General features: G+C 37.7%; 1 protein-coding gene across 1 annotated transcript in view; it reads right to left on the bottom strand.

The window, feature by feature from the left end:
* Positions 1 to 23,743, bottom strand: part of LOC115119311 (calcium-activated potassium channel subunit alpha-1a-like) — a 374,301-nt gene that overhangs the window by 61,112 nt on the left and 289,446 nt on the right. Inside the window, exons 15-18 of the mRNA XM_065023097.1 lie at positions 18,780 to 18,889; positions 18,440 to 18,508; positions 5,496 to 5,582; positions 5,134 to 5,210 (exon numbers count right to left, since the gene is read on the bottom strand). Coding sequence (XP_064879169.1) covers positions 5,134 to 5,210; positions 5,496 to 5,582; positions 18,440 to 18,508; positions 18,780 to 18,889 — 343 coding nt within the window. The remainder of the gene's footprint in view (positions 1 to 5,133; positions 5,211 to 5,495; positions 5,583 to 18,439; positions 18,509 to 18,779; positions 18,890 to 23,743) is intronic.

The raw sequence follows: 23,743 nt of genomic DNA, 5'->3' as shown, positions 1-23,743 counted from the left end.
TACCTTTGGCAGCAATTACAGCCTCGAGTCTTCCTGGGTATGATGCTACAAACTTGGCACTCTTGTATTTGGGGATTGTCCCCCATTCATTTCTGCAGATCCTCTCAAGCTCTGTCTGGTTGGATGGGGAGCGTCGCTGCTCAGCTATTTTCAGGTCTCTTCAGAGATGTTCGATCGGGTTCAAGTCTGGGCTCTGGCTGGGCAACTCAAGGACATTCAGAGACTTGTCCCGAAGCCACTCCAGTGTTGTCTTTGCTGTGTGGTTAGGGTCGTTGTCCTGTTGGAAGGTGAACCTTCGCCCCAAGAGAGAGAAGTGGGCTGTCATGTGCCTTTTACGGAGTGGCTTCCGCCTGGCCACTCTACCATACAGGCCTGATTGGTGGAGTGCTGCAGAGATGGTTGTCCTTCTGGAAGGTTCTCCCATCTACACAGAGGAACTCTACAGCTCTGTCAGAGTGACTATTTGGTTATTGGTCACCTCCCTGACCAAGGCCCTTCTCCCACGATTGCTCAGTTTGTCCGGGCAGCCAGCTCTAGGAAGAGTCTTAGTGGTTCCAAACTTCTGCATTTAAGAATGATTGATGTCCCTGTGTTCTTGGAGACCTTCAATGCTGAAAACAAAAATTGGTACCCTTCCCCCAATCTGTTTCTTTAACACAATTATGTCTCGAAGCTCTACGGACAATTCCTTCTACCTCATGGCTTGGTTTTTGCTTTGACAGGTGTGTGCTTTTCCAAATCATGTCCAATCAATTGAATTTACCACAGGTGGACTCCAATGGAGTTATAGAAACATCAAGGATGATCAATGGAAATTGGATGCTCCTGAGCTCAATTTAGAGTCTCATAGCAAAGGGTCTGAATACTTAAGTAAATAAGGCATGTTATTTATTTATTTTTGCTTTGTCATTATAGGGTATATTGTGTGTAGATTGACAAGGATAAAAAATAACAATTTTAGAATACGTCTGTAACGTAACAAAATGTGGAAAACTCAAGGGGTCTGAATACTTTCCGAATGCACTGTATTTGCAAGTTACTGCGCATGTACATGATGTATATCACACATTTGAAGTGTGTGTGTGTGTATATATGTGTCAAGATCTTAACCCCAGGAGGAGCGGTAGGTAGTGAAAGACGTTCTAGATTGCTGTGGCTCTGGTTCAGTGACAGACAACAGTCCCTGGTTCCCATTATCTCTGTGCCAGGATGCCAACTCACCAACTCACACTAACACGATCACAGAAACGCACTCTCTCCCTCTCTCTGGGGAGAACTATACGTCTACCTTTACTGTTTTAACCATATGTGGCTAGGAGGGTTTGTAGCCAGAGAGAGAATGGAGAGCGAGGCCTGGCCCCATCAGGGTCTGTGTGTCCTATAAACAGCATGCACAAGTGCTTTATAAACATTCATTAGCATGCATAGAGAGATCATAGCGATTAAAGGGTGTGGAGTGGGGTACCTGTTTACAGAGCAGAAAAGGTTTGGAGGCATGCCAGATGCGAGCAGTGAGTGTCATTTCATGCTGAACTATATTATTTGTTCGTTTTCATGCTGAACTCTGAATTTTACTTCTGAGTTTTTTTCTAGGTGGGTATTCAGTTGAACACAGTACGTGTCGTGGTAATTTTGGCTAGCAAGAGATGGGAGGAGGAGATGGAGAACACGACACAACATGACAATGTTTTTGAACAAATGACTTCACACATACCCTTTACCCTGATCTAGCCTACTACGGTGTCCCTTTTAGGACATTCTTCACCACAAGAGTCAACATGAACATGACTGTCTGTGTACATTTTGTCAAAGAAAGGTGATTGTTAACACACACACACACCACTACGCTGTCAGTTTGTTTTCATATGTCACAGTCAACATTCCACCAGACAAAACATACAAAGACAGAAGTCAAGTTGAATATCAATAGTGAGAAGGATGTCCTAATGGAACTCATACTTATGGTCACTGGTCCTCTAAAGTGAAAGACAACCCTATTTAGCAAGAACGTGATGAGCCGTGTTGACTTTGAATAGTAAATCAAACTTAATAACATAATAACATGGATAACATGGATACTTATATAAAATGTTTTTTTAAATAAACTAAAGCCACTTTTATGACTTTCATCCAGTTATTGTATCATGTTGCAAAGCACAAATGTAAATAGAGGAATATGTAACACAAAGAAAAGTTTTTCCTCGAAAGACTCACTTTGTGTTCAGACACATCTCAACCAAACCAAAACACCAAACACCATAAAACACAGCCAAGAGTTAATGAAATGATCCATTTCACTGTTTACTGTAACCATAGAAAAGGTATTACCAGAACAGTCATTCCATTCAAATCAATGGGTCTGTGATGAGTTTTCCAGTTCAATTACAGTGGTCTAAGGGCCTTTTTTTTTACCATTCTAGTAATTCTGTGTCTATGACTAAAACACACCCTGTTGCTCATAATATTCTTGCTGAATAGGTTTCTGAGGATCTCAGTGTCAGTTTCCTTCGATAAGGCTACATTCAGGACTATGGCAAGACATCGCCACCTAGTGGCCAACTAGCAGTACAGCAATGAAGCGCGCAGTACAGTTAAAGCACTGTCTCGTAAAGCAGTTCTCTTTCACTCAGGGCACTGATGACAGCGAGTAAAAAGGCCCCGGCGACCATCTAGAATTGAAATGAATTACAGTGGGGCTGGGGGCGACAAAATTTCAATTCTTAATGCACTGATGAACTCTGGGTAGTGGTACGATTGGAGCTGGGCAGAGTACCAGAGAACTGGGGAGCAGCGAGGGGGGCTAGAAGTACTGGGGGTGGGGAGGGGAACTAAAAGCAGCGAGGGGAGTGGAGGGTGAGGGGGGTACAACCAGATGGTTTTGATTGTGTTTTGGAGACATTGCTTGCTGAGCTGAATCATTTCCAGAACTTCCCACAAGAACACTTTACGCTTTTCTGAAAATACAACAGTGTACAAAAATAGCTTCAGAGTGAGAAGATTAATTTGAATCTAAATGGTTTTATTTTTTTCTCTCCCCCCTCCTGATGTCTCTCTTAAATCCATGAAATCCATGACTAGCATTACCAATATCAATCTGCGTTTGACATTCCATTTTCAACTTACTCAGTGCGTGTCATTAGAGAGAGGGTAAGGAGGACTCATGGAAAGCTGAAGACACAAGGCGTAGGATTGGGTTTCTAATATAATATTGAGGCAAAAACGTCGGAGAGTTCATGCACTTCTCCCATAATAAAATCACACTCTGCCATACTAAGGGAGTCAGAGGCCGGGCTAGACTATGAGCCTATGAGGAGACAGACTACATAATCAGATGTAGGTGTGAGTTTGAGTTCTGCTGAATTCAGGTCTGGTCTGAGGCAGGACAGTGTAAAGATGAGAGGCGGGGAGAAGGATGCAAACGCTACACCGGTAACATGCAACATAGAATACAGCTGGCAGAGAAAGAGAAGAGACACTCGCACTGCACTCTGGGTAGGAGGGAACCCGTGTTTTTTTACTCACAGTAAATCACTACCAGAGATGGTTAAATAAAGTAGTGGTGTTTCCCACCGGCAGCAGGGGAAGGAAATAACATCAACAACATGTCAATGGTCAAAACAAACAACAACAGAAACAAAACAGAACTAACAGAAGACAAACATTCATTCTAGTAATGGAACTGTCATCCCTCTAAATGTGGCCTTCCAGTTGGTAATACAACAGAGACACAGAAACTAAAATAATCTACAATAGAACTGTCTCGTTTCAGGTACAGTAAATCTATTGGACCAATGCCTGATTCACACTATTGGACCAATGCCCGATTCACACTATAGGGCCAACCCAAACCGTACAGTGCTGGCTCAGATATATATTTTCACATTGTCCATTCCAGCACGGTTGCAGAAACTGTGGTGGATGTGTAACCAGGCCAGCCCAGTACAGCTCAGCTTGCCTCCGTTTGGCCTTATAGTGATAATCAGACAATACAGGTCTCTGGTTCTCTCTACCTGACAAACTACCAGGCCTTTAGTCTGAATAAGTGAGATGACACAAAGGGAAAGGACAGTGGAGATTGTGTGTTTGTTTGGGCATAGGCTGCTTACTGTAATTGTTGCTGACCTTTCTAGATGTATGGAGACTGCAGGAGGTGGAACTATTTAAACATGTTGGGACAAGGGCCCATGTAGGTCAGATAGTAATAAGGCCCTTAATGCTTTTAATTCAGCCTATTCAGGAAGTAGACTGAAAATACGACTTACTGTATATTATTTTCCTCAATGAGTTTACTTCCTGAATTGAAAAGAAATTGAGCCCAACCCTGGTAAACATTCTCTAATTCCCAGTCTGATCAAAAGTACAAGTTGAGAAAAAGGGTCATGTTCCAAGTCATCCCCCGCTGGCAGAAGTTTATGGTAGTATGCCTGGACCATTACGGTGTTCTGATTCTGTTTGACCAATAGGGTATGTGGTTGTCTGACCCCATGAACCCGGAGCAGAGGAACGCCATTGGTTCATTTATTATTCCACCTGACTGAGGTCAATACCTCTGCCCATATTACAGAGTCGCTATGGTGACCTGACAGCCTAGCCTCGTCTGCTCAGCTACTTCTGTCACTCAAACTCACTCCATCATTAGCACACTGACAACTCTCTCTCTCTCGGTCCCTTTCCGCCTCCAGACTTCAGGCCACCCTTCTAACTAGTTTTGTCATTATGATACATAACATGATCAGGTTACATGTTTTAGTCATGAAATGAATAAATCAAACTAAATGTGCAGAATGTTGCTTGTACTTCTTTTGGATTTAATAAATAATATTATCATGCTTTGAATTTGGATTATACCACAATGAAGGTTGAGGAATTGTGATCACAGTTATTACACTTTCAAATGGGACTCAAGGTCCTCACTGGGACAATTTCCATTTCAAAGTGTATAATAGCAAAACAATATAGTTATAGCTGTAAAATGATATTCCTATGAGAAACAGTGAGGGATATGACATCATTCATATAGCACATCCTAATCCTAATTCAGCGACAGTGGGAGGTGGGGGAGGGGTTGGGAGGAGAGGAGGGTCATAAGAGGCGTGAGTGATTGTGTTGTGGGCAGGGCGTGGGTGTACTCACGTCGTTTGCAGCCACACTTTTTGATCCGTTTGGGGTCTGTGATGTCATCGTGACAAGCTTTGCAGTAGAAAAATGCTCTGAGGGGAGAAAACAGCAGCATAGACATTTATCATCTAAGTTTGCAACTCATCTTGTGAGTTTGACCCATTTCACCAGGTTGACCTGGGAGTTGGCTTTACCAGCTGGCTGTTACTTTTACCAATGAAACCTTTATTTTTAACAATATATTTAGAGAAGTTGAATGCCTAATCTCCTTTTAGCCACCAAGAGAATGAACACAGAAAACCCAGGCAAGGCTTTAAACAGACTTTTCCTGTGGCGTTTTCTGTATTTTTCCGTGATGGTGGGTTGATAGCCATTACCTCTTTACTTCTTTGGCATCACTGGCGATGAAGAACCCCAGAGTTCCTTCCTGCATCTTTACGTGGTTCCCCGGGTTGATGAGGATGCTGGGTAATGGGAGATAGATGACATCACACTCTTTAGAAGCTGTTATGGTCGTTAGAGTCACACTCACTCGCTAATCAAGAGGAATGGTACACACACATCATCAACCCTCTGGCTGGAGCTACAGTACAATGACCAGCGAGCTAGAGCAGCCTGATCGGATTGGTCAATGAAATCACAGCTTCTGCAGTCTCCAGTTGTTTAGTTTGGAGAGTAGTTATAATGGAAGTTTTGTAAATGCTCTACAGTCTAGGCTAGCAGGCCGCTGTATGGAGGTGGTATAGTGGTATAGTTTGGTGGAAAAACACCTGGTTTCCATGTTTTGCCACCTTCTCTGAGGCTAATCACACAGATCGACAGAATGCACAACAGCATGAGTTGGTTGGTCAATTTGAATTATTTCTCTTTTTCACCATGGTTCTGGAGTGGATGTATGGGCAGAGGTAGGAGAAGTGAAGGGGGGGGTCAGAAATAATTAAAATTGTTGTTGTTATGGAGTGGTTGCAGCCTCAGCAGTCAGTTAGATACTGCTCCCTGGGTTATTACTGGACGGTGAGTGTTACACTGCAGTTAGATACTGTTACCTGGGTTATTACTGGACAGTGAGTGTTACACTGCAGTTAGATACTGCTCCCTGGGTTATTACTGGACGGTGAGTGTTACACTGCAGTTAGATACTGTTACCTGGGTTATTACTGGACAGTGAGTGTTACACTGCAGTTAGATACTGTTACCTGGGTTATTACTGGACAGTGGAGTGTTACACTGCAGTTAGATACTGTTACCTGGGTTATTACTGGACAGTGGAGTGTTACACTACAGTTAGATACTGTTACCTGGGTTATTACTGGACAGTGAATGTTACACTGCAGTTAGATACTGTTACATGGGTTATTACTGGACTGTGAGTGTTACACTGCAGTTAGATATTGTTACCTGGGTTATTACTGGACTGTGAGTGTTACACTGCAGTTAGATACTGTCACCTGGGTTATTACTGGACTGTGAATGTTACACTGCAGTTAGATACTGTCACCTGGGTTATTACTGGACTGTGAGTGTTACACTGCAGTTAGATACTGTTACCTGGGTTATTACTGGACAGTGGAGTGTTACACTACAGTTAGATACTGTTAACTGGGTTATTACTGGACAGTGAATGTTACACTGCAGTTAGATACTGTTACCTGGGTTATTACTGGACAGTGGAGTGTTACACTGCAGTTAGATACTGTTACCTGGGTTATTACTGAACAGTGAATGTTACACTGCAGTTAGATACTCTTACCTGGGTTATTACTGAACAGTGAGTGTTACACTACAGTTAGATACTGTTACCTGGGTTGGTAATGGACAGTGGAATGCTAGGGAATGAACAGCCACTCGGACGAACACTACAGTTAGATACTGTTACCTGGGTTATTACTGGACAGTGAGTGTTACACTACAGTTAGATACTCTTACCTGGGTTATTACTGAACAGTGAGTGTTACACTACAGTTAGATACTGTTACCTGGGTTGGTAATGGACAGTGGAATGCTAGGGAATGAACAGCCACTCGGACGAACACTACAGTTAGATACTGTTACCTGGGTTATTACTGGACAGTGAGTGTTACACTACAGTTAGATACTGTTACCTGGGTTATTACTGGACAGTGAGTGTTACACTACAGTTAGATACTGTTACATGGGTTAGTAATGGACAGTGGAATGCTAGGGAATGAACAGCCTCTCGGACTAACACTACAGTTAGATACTGTTACCTGGGTTATTACTGGACAGTGAGTGTTACACTACAGTTAGATACTGTTACATGGGTTAGTAATGGACAGTGGAATGCTAGGGAATGAACAGCCTCTCGGACTAACACTACAGTTAGATACTGTTACCTGGGTTATTACTGGACAGTGAGTGTTACACTACAGTTAGATACTGTTACATGGGTTAGTAATGGACAGTGGAATGCTAGGGAATGAACAGCCTCTCGGACTAACACTACAGAGGAATAGGACATATCTGATAAAGGCTTAAGTGTTGTTATATAGCGTATTATCATATTGATATAGTAACCTAGTATTGATATAGTAAACTAAGTGTTATAGTAACCTAGTATTGATATAGTAACCTAGTACTGCTATAGTAAACTAGTATTGCTATAGTAAACTAGTAGTGTTATAGTAAACTAGTATTGCCATAGTAACCCAGTACTGCTATAGAAATCTAGTATAGTACTGCTATAGTAAACTAGTAGTGTTTTAGTAAACTAGTATAGTACTGCTGTAGTAGACTAGTAGTATTATAGTAAACTAGTAGTGTTATAGTAAAATAGTATAGTATTGCAATAGAAAACGAGTAGCGTTCTAGTAAACTAGTACTGCTATAGTAAAACAGTATTGTTATAGTAATCTAGCATTGATATAGTGTCCTAGTACTGCTATATTAAACTAGTATTGCTATAGTAAACTAGTAAAGTATTGCTAGAGTAAACTAAGTGTTATAGTAAACTAGTATTGCCATAGTGACCTAGTACTGCTATAGTAAACTAGTAGTGTTATAGTAAACTGGTATTGCCATAGTAACCTAGTACTGCTATAGTAAACTAGTATTGCTATAGTAAACTAGTATAGTATTGCTATATTAACCAAGTATTGCTATAGTAAACTAGTATTGCTATAGTAACCTAGTATAGTATTGCTATATTAACCTAAACTGGTATAGTATTGCTATAGTAAACTAGTAGTGTTATAGTAAACTAGTATTGCCATAGTAAACTAGTATTGCTATAGTAAAATAGTACAGCTATAGTAACCAAGTATTTGTATAGCAATCTAGTATTGCTGTAGTACCCTAGTATTGCTATAGTAACCTAGTATTGATATAGTAACCTAGTATTGTTATAGTAAAATAATATTGCTATATTAACCTAGTACTGCTATACTAACCTAGTATTGTTATAGTAAAATAATATTGCTACAGTACTGCTTTAGTGTATTTCAGCTAAGAAATGTGATAAGCAATTTATTTGAACAATTATTTGAACAATTAACATGAACAAAATCCATGTCCATTTTTGATATAGTAAACTAGTATAGTATTGCTATAGTAAACTAGTACTGTTATAGTAAACTAGCATTGCTATAGTAACCCAGCACTGCTATATTAAACTAGTAGTGTTATTGTAAACTAGTAGTTTTATAGTAAATTAGTATTGCTATAGTAAATTCGTATTTATATAGTAAACTAGTGTTGCTATAGTAACCTAGTATAGTATTGTTATATTAACCTAGTACTGCTATAGTAACATAGTATTGTTATAGTAAAATAATATTGCTACAGTACTGCTTTAGTGTATTTCAGCTAAGAAATGTGATATGCAATTTATTGTAACATAATCCATGTCCATTTTGATATAGTAAAATAGTATAGCATTGCTATAGTAACCTAGTACTGCTATATTAAACTAGTAGTGTTATAGTAAACTAGTTCTGCTATTGTAAACTAGTATTGCTATAGTAACCTAGTACTGCTATATTAAACTAGTATTGCTATGGTAAACCAGTATACTAGTGTTATATTCAACTAGTAGTGTTATAGTAAACTAGTATTGCTATAGTAAACTAGTTCTGCTATTGTAAACTAGTAAACTAGTACTGCTATAGTAACCTAGTACTGCTATATTAAACTAGTATTGCTATGGTAAACCAGTATACTAGTGTTATATTAAACTAGTATTGCTATAGTAAACTAGTAGTGTTATAGTAAACTAGTATTGCTATAGTAACCTAGTACTGCTATATTAAACTAGTATTGCTATAGTAACCTAGTACTGCTATATTAAACTAGTAGTGTTATAGTAAACTAGTTTTGCTATTGTAAACTAGTATTGCTATAGTAACCTAGTACTGCTATATTAAACTAGTATTGCTATGGTAAACTAGTATACTAGTGTTATAGTAAACTAGTATTGCTATAGTAAACTAGTTATGCTATTGTAAACTAGTAGTGCTATAGTAACCTAGTACTGCTATATTAAACTAGTATTGCTATAGTAAACTAGTAGTGTTATAGTAAACTAGTATTGCTATAGTAAACTAGTTATGCTATTGTAAACTAGTAGTGTTATAGTAAACTAGTATTGTTATAGTAAACTAGTATTGCTATAGTAAACTAGTTTTGCTATAGTAACCCAGTACTGCTACATTAAACTAGTATTGCTATAGTAAACTAGTAGTGTCATAGTAAACTAGTAGTGTTATAGTAAACTAGTATTGATATAGTAACCTAGTATAGCATTGCTATATTAACCTAGTACTGCTATAGTAACCTAGTCCTGCTATATTACATTAGTATTTCTATAGTAAACTAGTAGTGTTATAGTAAACTAGTATTGCTATAGTAAACTATTACTGCTATATTAAACTAGTATAGCTATAGTAAACTAGTAGTGTTATAGTAAACTAGTATTGCTATAGTAACCTAGTACTGCTATATTAAACTAGTATTGCTATAGTAAACTAGTAGTGTTAAATATAGTAAACGAGTACTGCTATAGTAAACTAGTATTGCTATAGTAACCTAGTATAGCATTGCTATATTAACCTAGTACTGCTATAGTAACCTAGTCCTGCTATATTACATTAGTATTGCTATAGTAAACTAGTGCTGCTATAGTAAACGAGTACTGTTACATTAACCTAGTATTGCTATAGTAACCTAGCATTGCTATAGTAACCTAGTACTGCTATATTAACCAAGTATTGGTATAGTAAACTAGTATTGCTATAGTAAACTAGTTCTGCTATTGTAAACTAGTACTGCTATAGTAACCTAGTACTGCTATATTAAACTAGTATTGCTATAGTAAACTAGTATTGATATAGTAACCTAGTATAGCATTGCTATATTAACCTAGTACTGCTATAGTAACCTAGTCCTGCTATATTACATTAGTATTGCTATAGTAAACTAGTATTGCTATAGTAAACTAGTAGTATTATAGTAAACTAGTGCTGCTATAGTAAACGAGTACTGTTACATTAACCTAGTATTGCTATAGTAACCTAGTATTGCTATAGTAACCTAGTACTGCTATATTAACCAAGTATTGGTATAGTAAACTAGTATTGCTATAGTAAACTAGTTCTGCTATTGTAAACTAGTACTGCTATATTAAACTAGTATTGCTATAGTAAACTAGTAGTGTTATAGTAAACTAGTATTGCTATAGTAACCCAGTACTGCTACATTAAACTAGTATTGTTATAGTAAACTAGTAGTGTTATATATAATAAATGAATACTGCTATAGTAAACTAGTAGTGTTATAGTAAACTAGTATTGCTATAGTAACCTAGTACTGCTATATTAAACTAGTATTGCTATAGTAAACTAGTAGTGTTAAATGTAGTAAACGAGTACTGCTATAGTAAACTAGTATTGCTATAGTAACCTAGTATAGTATTGCTATATTAACCTAGTACTGCTATAGTAACCTAGTCCTGCTATATTACATGAATATTGCTATAGTAAACGAGTACTGTTACATTAACCTAGTATTGCTATAGTAACCTAGTATTGCTATAGTAACCTAGTACTGCTATAGTAACCTAGTATTGCTATAGTAAACTAGCATTGTTATTGTAACGTAGTATTGCTATAGTAACCTAGTATTGCTTTAGTAAACTAGTATTGCTATAGTAACCTAGTATTGCTATAGTAACCTAGTATTGCTATAGTAAGTTAGTATTGCTATAGTAACCTAGTACTGCTCTATTAACCAAGTATTGGTATAGTAAACTAGTATTACTATAGTAACCTAGTATTTCTATAGTAAACTAGCATTGTTATTGTAACGTAGTATCGCTATAGTAACCTAGTATTGCTTTAGTAAACTAGTATTGATATAGTAACCTAGTATTGCTATAGTAAACTAGTAGTGGTATAGTAAACTAGTGCTGCTATAGTAAACAAATACTGTTACATTAACCTAGTATTGCTATAGTAACCTAGTATTGCTATAGTAACCTAGTATTGCTATAGTAACTTAGTATTGCTATAGTAACCTAGTACTGCTCTATTAACCAAGTATTGGTATAGTAAACTAGTATTACTATAGTAACCTAGTATTTCTATAGTAAACTAGCATTGTTATTGTAATGTAGTATTGCTATAGTAACCTAGTATTGCTTTAGTAAACTAGTATTGATATAGTAACCTAGTATTGTTATAGTAAAATAATATTGCTACAGTGCTGCTTTAGTATATTTCAGCTAAGAAATGTGATATGCAATTTATTTTAACATTATCCATGTCCATTTTGATTAATTAGGGAGAAGTATTTAATTACCAAGTAGCTGAGGGAAAATGCCCATCTAATGTTATCTAATGGATAAGCGATATTCATATTCAAAATTCTCTCTAACCCTCTAATCCTCTAATCCTTACTGTATCCTCAAACATACGTCTACAGTAAATATTGAAATATTGAAGATTTGAATGGTGTATAGGGTGCCTGTACGGACTGGCTGTATCATTCCCCCTGAATTAGACTGAGACGAGAGTGGACGACACACACACACACGCCCAGCTCATTAATGGTTGCCTGTGGGTAGGAATCATCAATGATGGGAGTGCAGACTGAGAGACTGACAAACGGAACACACAGACCGACAGTCAGGGGACAACCCCCTGGTCTAACACTTACTTACTAACTTAGACTAATAGGGAAAATAGTTTACTAACACTTTACTTACTAACTTAAATACTTTATTTCTGTTTACAAATAGTTTACTTTTACGAATACTTTACTTTACCAATAGTTTACTTTACCAATACTTTACTTTCTGTTTTACTTTGCCACCATGGCCTTTTTGCAATCCCTTTACTAATTTGCTACTTGTATATAGACTTTTTTTTTTTACTTATACTTTCCTGTGTAACTCTGGCAGTAGTATACTGCTTTGCTTTACCAAGGATTTAATTTCCCAATCCTGTGTTTACTAATACTTTATTGTACTTTACTGAATGTTTATGCTCAACTTTGACTTACTAATACCTGGTTGTACTTTATTTACCCTTTAATTTACTACTACTTTATTTTACTTGACCAACTCTTTAGTTAACTGATCATTTACTGCATTTGGGACGGCAGGTAGCCTAGTGATGAGAGCGTTGGGCCAGTAACCGAAAGGTTGCTAGATAAAATCTGACAAGTTAAAAATCTGTCGTTCTGCCCCTGAACAAGGCAGTTAACCCACTGTTCCTAGGCTGTCGTTGTAAATAAGAATTTGTTCTTAACTGACTTAGCTAATTAAATTTAAAAAGTCAAATGTACGTTTTTAGTTTGTTGTACTAAACTGACACATTTGAGAAGACTTGTCTACACAAACAAGATGTGTAAAAGTGCATGCAGGCTCAGAAAATAGCTGAGAGCAGATGAAAACTATAGACTAATTTGCAAATGATACAAATCTTTCCTCTGGGCTCTACGAACAACATATTTAAACAATAAGGGGGTGATTGGATCAATTATAAAGCTGTAATCAATAGCGACAGCAAAACAACATGATATTTTGCTAAACTTAAGTTTAGAGTTGCACTATTGAGCTTTACATCAGATTGAACGGCCCCCAGAGTAGAAAACAGGCTTCACGTTTCACATGCTGTTTAGAGAAAATAACAAATTAACTAAGCCACTACAAAAAACACATTGCTGCCCAAATCTGAGATTTCACATAATTTACCAATTTCAGATCTAATAACAAAGAAACATAACAAAATGTAATTTTCTCCCAATTATGCATAGAGGCCCAAATTGTATCAAAACCTCATATTGTGAGCAACAAGGTAAGCATCACACATCCCATGTGATGGAGTGTTATAGCATGCCGTTAGCAAACAGCGTGAGTAGGACACTTGTTAAACACACAAGCCACCGCAGTACAGATAAAGAGACAGGTACGTAGATGCAGACTGTTGCAGTAACTTCTGTGCAGTTGGATTGTTTCGTAAACACCAAACTGACAGGAAGTGACCTCACTTGATAACATCTACTTGGAGACGCACAGGTATGGGGGAACAAGGTGAATGAGACACACACTACACAAGCGTACGCACACGCACACACACACACCAACATATACATACACACATATACTCTCACACACACAGGACAGATTATTCACACACGCACACACACCAACTTATACATACACACATATACTCTCACACACAGGAAAGACTATTCACACACGCACACACACACACACACCAACGTATACATACACACATATACTCTCACACACACAGGACACATTATTCACACACGGACACACACACACAACAGTAAGAAAGGGATGAAATACAAGTATGAAACGTGGACTAAAATTGAGCAATTCCATTGGACAAATGTTAAGTTATCCAAAGTTAACAGACCCTTGACTAAGATATGACATGACATAACAAAATGCTGTTGGTATCATCAATAAAACAGGAGTTTTGCTGCAATGACATATAATCAATCCATCGATTTCATAATATTAACAAAATGTGCAACAAATCAAAAATAATCTTATCCATCAATAAACCCTTCTGGGGTTCAGATATCAGCAATGTGTCTCTTGACTGATATGTGAGAGGAAACTATCAAAAATGATACAAATGTGAAGTAGTGTTTTGATGATGAACATAACACTAAAACAAAGAAACACTGTGAAAAAAATACAAATACACACAATTACGACTAACTGAAAACACTGAAAAAGAACTGAAGTGAGCGAGAAATTAAGTAGAACGACTGACAACGCGAGAGACGGAAAGAAACTCAAAACAGGAGGTAGAAATGGAGGAAAGGGTGTTAACCTGGGCACATCGACAACGTCACAGACAAATCAACAAGTAAACAAACGAGTCAAATTCAACTATCCTCTCTCTGCCTGCAAAGAAGTTAGTGCATTAGGCACAAGGAAGACAATAAAAAATAGAGTGAGAAATTGGCCCATTTTCAGATAGGGTTTGGGAAAGTATCCTTAGGAACCTAAACCCATAGTCAGCAGCTCTAAAGTGGTGGAGTGGGGTGGAAGTTTGGAGGGAAAGATAAGAGGGCATACCGCTTTCTGCTTCTGCAAACAACAAGAAAACAACCCCAAATCAAACAGTTGTTATTAACATAAAAGGAGAGATGAAAAATGATATGAGTCTGAGTGGACAAAACATTAGGAACACCTTCATTATATTGCCCTCAGGACAGCCTCAATTCACTGTGGGACTCTGTTGGAACATTTGGGTGGGTTTGGTTTGGTTTGGTAGGGGATCTGTGTATGTTTTGCCCTCTACCTGTTCTGTCTGTGTTATTTGTATAATAATTTTTTAAAATGTTGGAAAAAATAATAGTCTCAATTCGTCAAAGCATGGACTCTACAAGGTGTCAAAAACATTCCACAGGGATGCTGGCTCATATTGACTCCAATGCATCACACTGTTCTGTGAACTTGGATGGATGTCCTTTGGGTGGTGGACCATTCTTGATAAACACTTCATCTATTTTAAACACTTCATCTACTGATTGAAGTGGATTTAACAAGTGACATCAATAAGGGATCATAGCTTTTATCTGGACTCACCTGGTCAGTCTGTCATGGAAAGAACAGGTGTTCCTAATGTTTTGTACACTCTTGTTGGTTTTACTATCAGAGAGATATGCAGTTTAGATGGCACTGAGAATGGTTTTACTATCAGAGAGATACGCAGTTTAGATGGCACTGAGAATGGTTTTACTATCAGAGAGATTCGCAGTTTAGATGGCACTGAGAATGGTTTTACTATCAGAGAGATATGCAGTTTAGATGGCACTGAGAATGGTTTTACTATCAGAGAGATATGCAGTTTATATGGCACTGAGAATGGTTTTACTATCAGAGAGATATGCAGTTTAGATGGCACTGAGAATGGTTTTACTATCAGAGAGATATGCAGTTTAGATGGCACTGAGAATGGTTTTACTATCAGAGAGATATGCAGTTTAGATGGCACTGAGAATGGTTTTACTATCAGAGAGATATGCAGTTTAGATGGCACTGAGAATGGTTTTACTATCAGAGAGATATGCAGTTTATATGGCACTGAGAATGGTTTTACTATCAGAGAGATATGCAGTTTATATGGCACTGAGAATGGTTTTACTATCAGAGAGGTATGCAGTTTAGATGGCACTGAGAATGGTTTTACTATCAGAGAGATATGCAGTTTAGATGGCACTGAGAATGGTTTTACTATCAGAGAGATGCAGTTTAGATGGCACTGAGAATGGTTTTACTATCAGAGAGATATGCAGTTTATATGGCACTGAGAATGGTTTTACTATCAGAGAGATATGCAGTTTAGATGGCACTGAGAATGGTTTTACTATCAGAGAGATATGCAGTTTAGATGGCACTGAGAATGGTTTTACTATCAGAGAGATATGCAGTTTAGATGGCACTGAGAATGGTTTTACTATCAGAGAGATATGCAGTTTAGATGGCACTGAGAATGGTTTTACTATCAGAGAGATATGCAGTTTAGATGGCACTGAGAATGGTTTTACTATCAGAGAGATATGCAGTTTATATGGCACTGAGAATGGTTTTACTATCAGAGAGATATGCAGTTTATATGGCACTGAGAATGGTTTTACTATCAGAGAGATATGCAGTTTAGATGGCACTGAGAATGGTTTTACTATCAGAGAGATATGCAGTTTAGATGGCACTGAGAATGGTTTTACTATCAGAGAGATATGCAGTTTAGATGGCACTGAGAATGGTTTTACTATCAGAGAGATATGCAGTTTATATGGCACTGAGAATGGTTTTACTATCAGAGAGATATGCAGTTTAGATGGCACTGAGAATGGTTTTACTATCAGAGAGATATGCAGTTTAGATGGCACTGAGAATGGTTTTACTATCAGAGAGATATGCAGTTTAGATGGCACTGAGAATGGTTTTACTATCAGAGAGATATGCAGTTTAGATGGCACTGAGAATGGTTTTACTATCAGAGAGATATGCAGTTTAGATGGCACTGAGAATGGTTTTACTATCAGAGAGATATGCAGTTTAGATGGCACTGAGAATGGTTTTACTATCAGAGAGATATGCAGTTTAGATGGCACTGAGAATGGTTTTACTATCAGAGAGATATGCAGTTTAGATGGCACTGAGAATGGTTTTACTATCAGAGATATATGCAGTTTAGATGGCACTGAGAATGGTTTTACTATCAGAGAGATATGCAGTTTAGATGGCACTGAGAATGGTTTTACTATCAGAGAGATATGCAGTTTAGATGGCACTGAGAATGGTTTTACTATCAGAGAGATATGCAGTTTAGATGGCACTGAGAATGGTTTTACTATCAGAGAGATATGCAGTTTATATGGCACTGAGAATGGTTTTACTATCAGAGAGATATGCAGTTTAGATGGCACTGAGAATGGTTTTACTATCAGAGAGATATGCAGTTTAGATGGCACTGAGAATGGTTTTACTATCAGAGAGATATGCAGTTTAGATGGCACTGAGAATGGTTTTACTATCAGAGAGATATGCAGTTTAGATGGCACTGAGAATGGTTTTACTATCAGAGAGATATGCAGTTTAGATGGCACTGAGAATGGTTTTACTATCAGAGAGATATGCAGTTTAGATGGCACTGAGAATGGTTTTACTATCAGAGAGATATGCAGTTTAGATGGCACTGAGAATGGTTTTACTATCAGAGAGATATGCAGTTTAGATGGCACTGAGAATGGTTTTACTATCAGAGAGATATGCAGTTTATATGGCACTGAGAATGGTTTTACTATCAGAGAGATATGCAGTTTAGATGGCACTGAGAATGGTTTTACTATCAGAGATATGCAGTTTAGATGGCACTGAGAATGGTTTTACTATCAGAGAGATATGCAGTTTAGATGGCACTGAGAATGGTTTTACTATCAGAGAGATATGCAGTTTAGATGGCACTGAGAATGGTTTTACTATCAGAGAGATATGCAGTTTAGATGGCACTGAGAATGGTTTTACTATCAGAGAGATATGCAGTTTATATGGCACTGAGAATGGTTTTACTATCAGAGAGATATGCAGTTTAGATGGCACTGAGAATGGTTTTACTATCAGAGAGATATGCAGTTTAGATGGCACTGAGAATGGTTTTACTATCAGAGAGATATGCAGTTTAGATGGCACTGAGAATGGTTTTACTATCAGAGAGATATGCAGTTTAGATGGCACTGAGAATGGTTTTACTATCAGAGAGATATGCAGTTTAGATGGCACTGAGAATGGTTTTACTATCAGAGAGATATGCAGTTTAGATGGCACTGAGAATGGTGGCACTATGACTACGTAGTGGAGAAAATCCTGGCATGAGCAAAAGAAAAGCATACCATGTCTAGGTGCAAGCACGCAACAAAAACACTGAGCAAAAGTTTAAAAATACAAGTTTAAAATATGACATTATTACAAGGTGGTTAGACATTACTTTGTCTGGACTATTTATCGTGATTTCATTATGTACTAAAAACTCCACAACTCAACTCTACTATAAATGCATTATTTTCAGTTGAATGTTGTCAGTGTAAAATAAAAGGTCCACAGTGCTGATGGTGTTGGGGTGGGTAGGATTTGGTATGGTTAGTGACTACTTCATGTTTATAGTTAGCAAGTTCATAGTAATATAAGCATGGCTCAACACAGAGACAACTATTTACAGATAAATCTTGAACAACATCCTAGATTTTGAAACAGTTCAGGGATATTATAGACAGAGGCCCAGTAGTCCTGTACAACACAGACAGAAAAACAGACACTAACCTGCTTTCTCCCAGCTCCGACTTGTTCTCGATGGCGATAAGCAACAGCTTCAGCTTCACGTAGCACAGCCTGACACACACAGAGGATTGTAAGGGAATGCTATGTCTCCTTTAGGCTATATATAACTACCATTTTAACATTACCAATAGTATCAATTTAAAATGTATATTTTATTATTTATTTAATATATTCATGTACTATTAATGTTGGTACCATCTAATGTTCAGTAGTTGTAGCAGTACAAGGGACAGAGCAGCAGTAGTAAAGGAGAACAGCAACATGTAGCAGAGAGAGTTACCCGTACTGTACCGGGCAGAGGACCGTGCTGTCTCATACTTACTCGCAGACTGCTGGGAAGGAGAGCCCCACAAAGGCACTGGACAGATACTCTGTGTACATCTCATTAGCTACCCCTTCTAAATAGTACTTCTGCCATGTGTCCTCTTCAATCTGAGAAGCAACAAGTAGAAAATACATATGTATGAATACATATATAAATACATATACAGATGAAAAATGTGCATAGTACCTTAAGCCCTTTATAAACCCTTCTTAAGGCCTTTATAAACCCTTCTTAACCTCTCTAGGGTAGGGGGCAGCATTCAGAATTTTGGATGAAAAGCGTGCCCAAATTAAACCACCTGCTGCTCAGGCCAAAATATATTATATGCATATAACTGGTAGATTTGGATAGAAAACACTCGAAAGTTTCCAAAACTGTTTAAATAGTGTCTGTGAGTATAACAGAACTGATTTGGCAGGCGAACACCTGATAAAAATCCATTCAGGATGTATTTTGTTTTTGTAGTTTTCTATTCAATGCCATTACAGTATCCATTGACTTAAGAACTCAATTTGCAGTTCCTATGCCTTCCACTAGATGTAAACAGTCTTTAGAAATTGTTTCAGGCTTGTATTCTTATAAATGAGGGAGTAAGACCAGTCTGAATGAGTGGACCCTTACGTGTCACAGAGCTTATTTAGGCTAAAAACAACCTGAGGATTGAATATAAACATCGTTTGACATGTTTCTATGAACTTTACGGATACAATTTAGATTTTTTTTGTCTGCCTGTTTTGACTGCGTTTGAGCCTGTGGATTGCTGAAGAAAACGCGCAAACAAAACTGAGGTTTTTGGATATAACAAAAGGAACATTTATTGAGTAAATGAATGTCTTCTGAGTGCCACAATATGAAGATCATCAAAGGTAAGGGATTAATTGTATCTCTATTTCTGAGTTTTGTAACACTTCTGCTTGGCTGGGTACTGTTTGTAATCATTTGTCAACTGGGCAATGTTCTGGGCTAGGTATGTTCTGGGCTAGGCATGCTTTCACCGAAAAGCATTTTATAAATCTGACATCGTGGTTGGATTAACAAGAAGTTAATCTTTAAACCTATGTTTTGTTTTTTGAATTTGGCGCTCTGCAATCTCACTGGATGTTGGCCAGATGGGACGCTAGCGTCCCACATACCCTAGAGAGGTTAAGGCCTTTATAAACCCTTCTTAAAACTTCTTAAGGCTCGGGGGCAGTATCCTGAATTTCCGCCTGACTGGCGTGCCCAAAGTAAACTGCCTGTTACTCAGGCCCAGAAGCCAGGATATGCATAAATTGATAGCATTGGATAGAAAAAACTGTTTCTAAAACTGTTAAAATAATGTCTATAATAGAATTAACAGAATTGATATAACAGAATTGATATGGCAGGCTCTTATTATGGAAACCTATTGCATTAAAGTATGTTCGTCACCCAAATTGCAATTCCTATGGCTTCCACTAGATGTCAACAGTCTTTATTCAAGGTTTCAGGTTTCTTTTTTGAAAAACTAAGTATTTGGAGTTTTTGTTAGGCGAGCACCTGGACCAAATCAGTCTTTCGGCGCGTTTACGAATTTGTCCTCAGATAATTGCATGGTATGCTTTCGCCGTAAAGCCTTTTTGAAATCTGACAACACAGTTGGATGAACAAGAAGTGAAGCTTTTAAATTATATAATACACTTGTATGTTTATGAATGTTTAATATTACAAATATTTATTTGAAATAGCACCTGCCAATTTCACCGCATGTTTTCAGCTTCTATCCCGCTAGCGGGACACCTAGCCCAAAGATAAACCCTTCTTAAGGCCTTTATAAACCCTTCTTAAGGCCTTTATAAACCCTTCTTAAGCCCTTTATAAACCCTTCTTAAGGCCTTTATAAGCTCCTCTGGGTTTCCTCCCAGTCCCATCCACACTCAGATCCCATTATAAAACATTACCCATCTCTCTATCATAACTCCACCGCTCCTGACAGCTATAGAGTCTTTAATATGGGACTCAGAACACAGTTCGTCCATAACTAACACACTGGGGTAAAAGAAATTGGTCAGGCATCTTTAGGGGAACACTAACCGAGGGGGACCTTGTAATTTGATCCTGCGGAGATGGCATCTATTATTGTGTGTTTATGTGGCACCCTATTCCCTATATAGAGCTATGGGCCATGGTCAAACGTAATGCACTAAGTAGGCAATAGGGTGCCAAATACGCACCCTCTGTAATGACCCAGTAAGAGCTGTGCTGAAAAATGTCTGTCAGACATCTCTTCACCTCTTTAGCAGGCCTCACAATAATATGTCCTCAAGTGCAACCCAACATGCACTATAAGCATTCTGTTTATAGCATTCTGTTTATAGCAGCCTTTCTTAAACTATGGGTAGCGACCCATAGTGGAGTACATTTATAATGATTTCATTAACTACTGGAATTGATTTTGTCCAAGTGCAACTGCACTCTCTGTTCAGTGCGCGCTCTGCTTAGCAGCTGCGTAGAGACTCAGTTTGGCAGTAGCGCGAGTGGGTGGAAGATGCCAGTGTGCTTCAAGGTTAACCGGATCTTTTTTCGGCAGTTTTCTCGAAGATCACTACGCGACCCACACGCTGCACTGCTGAACAACCAGATGATGCTCTGTCAGCCACTGGCTTGTAATTCCCACTCGCCATCACTCACTGCTGTCATCGAATGGATTCAAGCTAGCCTCAAGTTCCATTGTCATAAAACTCAAATACAGCGATGAGTTTCTCTCGCTTGGTTTAATACAAACTTTGAGAAACAACGAGGAGATCCCACAATGTGTTTTGTGCAGGGAAGTGCTTAGTAATGAGTCTTAAAACAAACAAATGAAAATGGCAGGCCCTGACCAAACATTCACAACAAGACGGTAAAACCAAGGAGTTCTTTCAGAACAGGGCAGAATGCTTCAGGAAACAGTGCTTCGACAGTGGAAAGTAAGTTAACTAGCAAGGCATTTTAGTCATGTTATAAAAGGTGATGATAAGCAGCAATAAGGGAGTAACTTGTACCATCTCTCATAGCAGTCAATGTGAATTTCTCTTTCAAACAATCCCCTTGCATACAGCCAATAGCTAACGTTAGCCAATGCAAGCTATCTAGCTACTGATTGTGCAACCCTAAGTAACAGTACAGATGAACATGGAAAAAAACTATTTGCTGTTAAAATACAAGCAATCATTTTAATTCTGAACTGGAACACACTGATTGACGCAATATGCTTTTTGAAGCTGAGAAACTCAGTGAGAAAGCAGAAGATATTCTGATCCAGTTTGGTACCACATACCTGTGCGAGTCAGGCTTCTCAACTGTCAAAAACTGAGCCCAGAATTGACATGCTTGTTTAAAACTTCAACCAGTCACACACCTCTCATTAGGACTGTGTGTCTGTGTGTGTTTTCTAGACTACATTCATTTCACCTTTATTTAACCAGGTAGGCAAGTTGAGAACAAGTTCTCATTTACAATTGCGACCTGGCCATCTGTGTGATGTGATCAATCAGTTTATTCCAGTTCAGAATAAAAATGATTTATTGGATTTTAACAGCAACAGTTCCAACCACGACAGATATATGAGTGTTTTTAATGGGGAAAAATAAACATGAATAGATATTTATATGGGTATTTCATTTAATTGTTATTTGTCTATATTGCATTTGTTAATGGGCATAATGGCAATGAAATGTACCGATATTTAAGTATAAACATGTTTTCATAAGCTTGGGTCCCAGGAAAACACAGAATTTCTAACTTTGGTCCCAGGTTGAAAAAGTTTAAGAACCCCTGGTTTATAGCATTCTGTTTATAGCCTTCTGTTTATAGCCTTCTGTTTATAGCCTTCTGTTTATAGCCTTCAGTTTATAGCCTTCAGTTTATAGCCTTCTGTTTATAGCCTTCTGTTTATAGCATTCTGTTTATAGCCTTCTGTTTATAGCCTTCTGTTTATAGCATTCTGTTTATAGCCTTCTGTTTATAGCCTTCTGTTTATAGCCTTCTGTTAATAGCATTCTGTTTATAGCCTTCTGTTTATAGCCTTCTGTTTATAGCCTTCTGTTTATAGCCTTCTCTTTATAGCCTTCTGTGTAGCCTTCTGTTTATAGCCTTCTGTTTATAGCCTTCTGTTTATAGCCTTCTGTTTATAGCATTCTGTTTATAGCATTCTGTTTATAGCCTTCTGTTTATAGCATTCTGTTTATAGCATTCTGTTTATAGCATTCTGTTTATAGCCTTCTGTTTATAGCCTTCTGTTTATAGCATTCTGTTTATAGCCTTCTGTTTATAGCCTTGTTTATAGCATTCTGTTTATAGCATTCTGTTTATAGCATTCTGTTTATAGCCTTCTGTTTATAGCCTTCTGTTTATAGCATTCTGTTTATAGCATTCTGTTTATAGCATTCTGTTTATAGCCTTCTGTTTATAGCATTCTGTTTATAGCATTCTGTTTATAGCATTCTGTTTATAGCATTCTGTTTATAGCATTCTGTTTATAGCCTTCTGTTTATAGCCTTCTGTTTATAGCATTCTGTTTATAGCATTCTGTTTATAGCATTCTGTTTATAGCATTCTGTTTATAGCATTCTGTTTATAGCCTTCTGTTTATAGCCTTCTGTTTATAGCATTCTGTTTATAGCCTTCTGTTTATAGCATTCTGTTTATAGCCTTCTGTTTATAGCATTCTGTTTATAGCCTTCTGTTTATAGCCTTCTGTTTATAGAATTCTGTTTATAGCATTATGTCTCAATATTCATATGTTTATGGAGGTCTCTCTAAGACATGCTGACAGAATCAGAACAACTATTTTAATTAGGCCATTCAAAATGGATCCTAATATAATTTACTACAGTTTCATGTTCTTCGGTCATTCATTTTGACGTTGACTTTCAGTTGCCAAAGATCTGTATAAACTTTTCCATGTGTATTCATTCTGCTATAAAACAACGTATGGTTTGAATTGAACTTTTTTGTGGAAA

The sequence above is a fragment of the Oncorhynchus nerka genome, linkage group LG10 (assembly GCF_034236695.1).
Source record: "Oncorhynchus nerka isolate Pitt River linkage group LG10, Oner_Uvic_2.0, whole genome shotgun sequence".
NCBI classification, from domain to species: domain Eukaryota; kingdom Metazoa; phylum Chordata; class Actinopteri; order Salmoniformes; family Salmonidae; genus Oncorhynchus; species Oncorhynchus nerka.
This window is presented reverse-complemented; position numbering and strand designations above follow the sequence as displayed.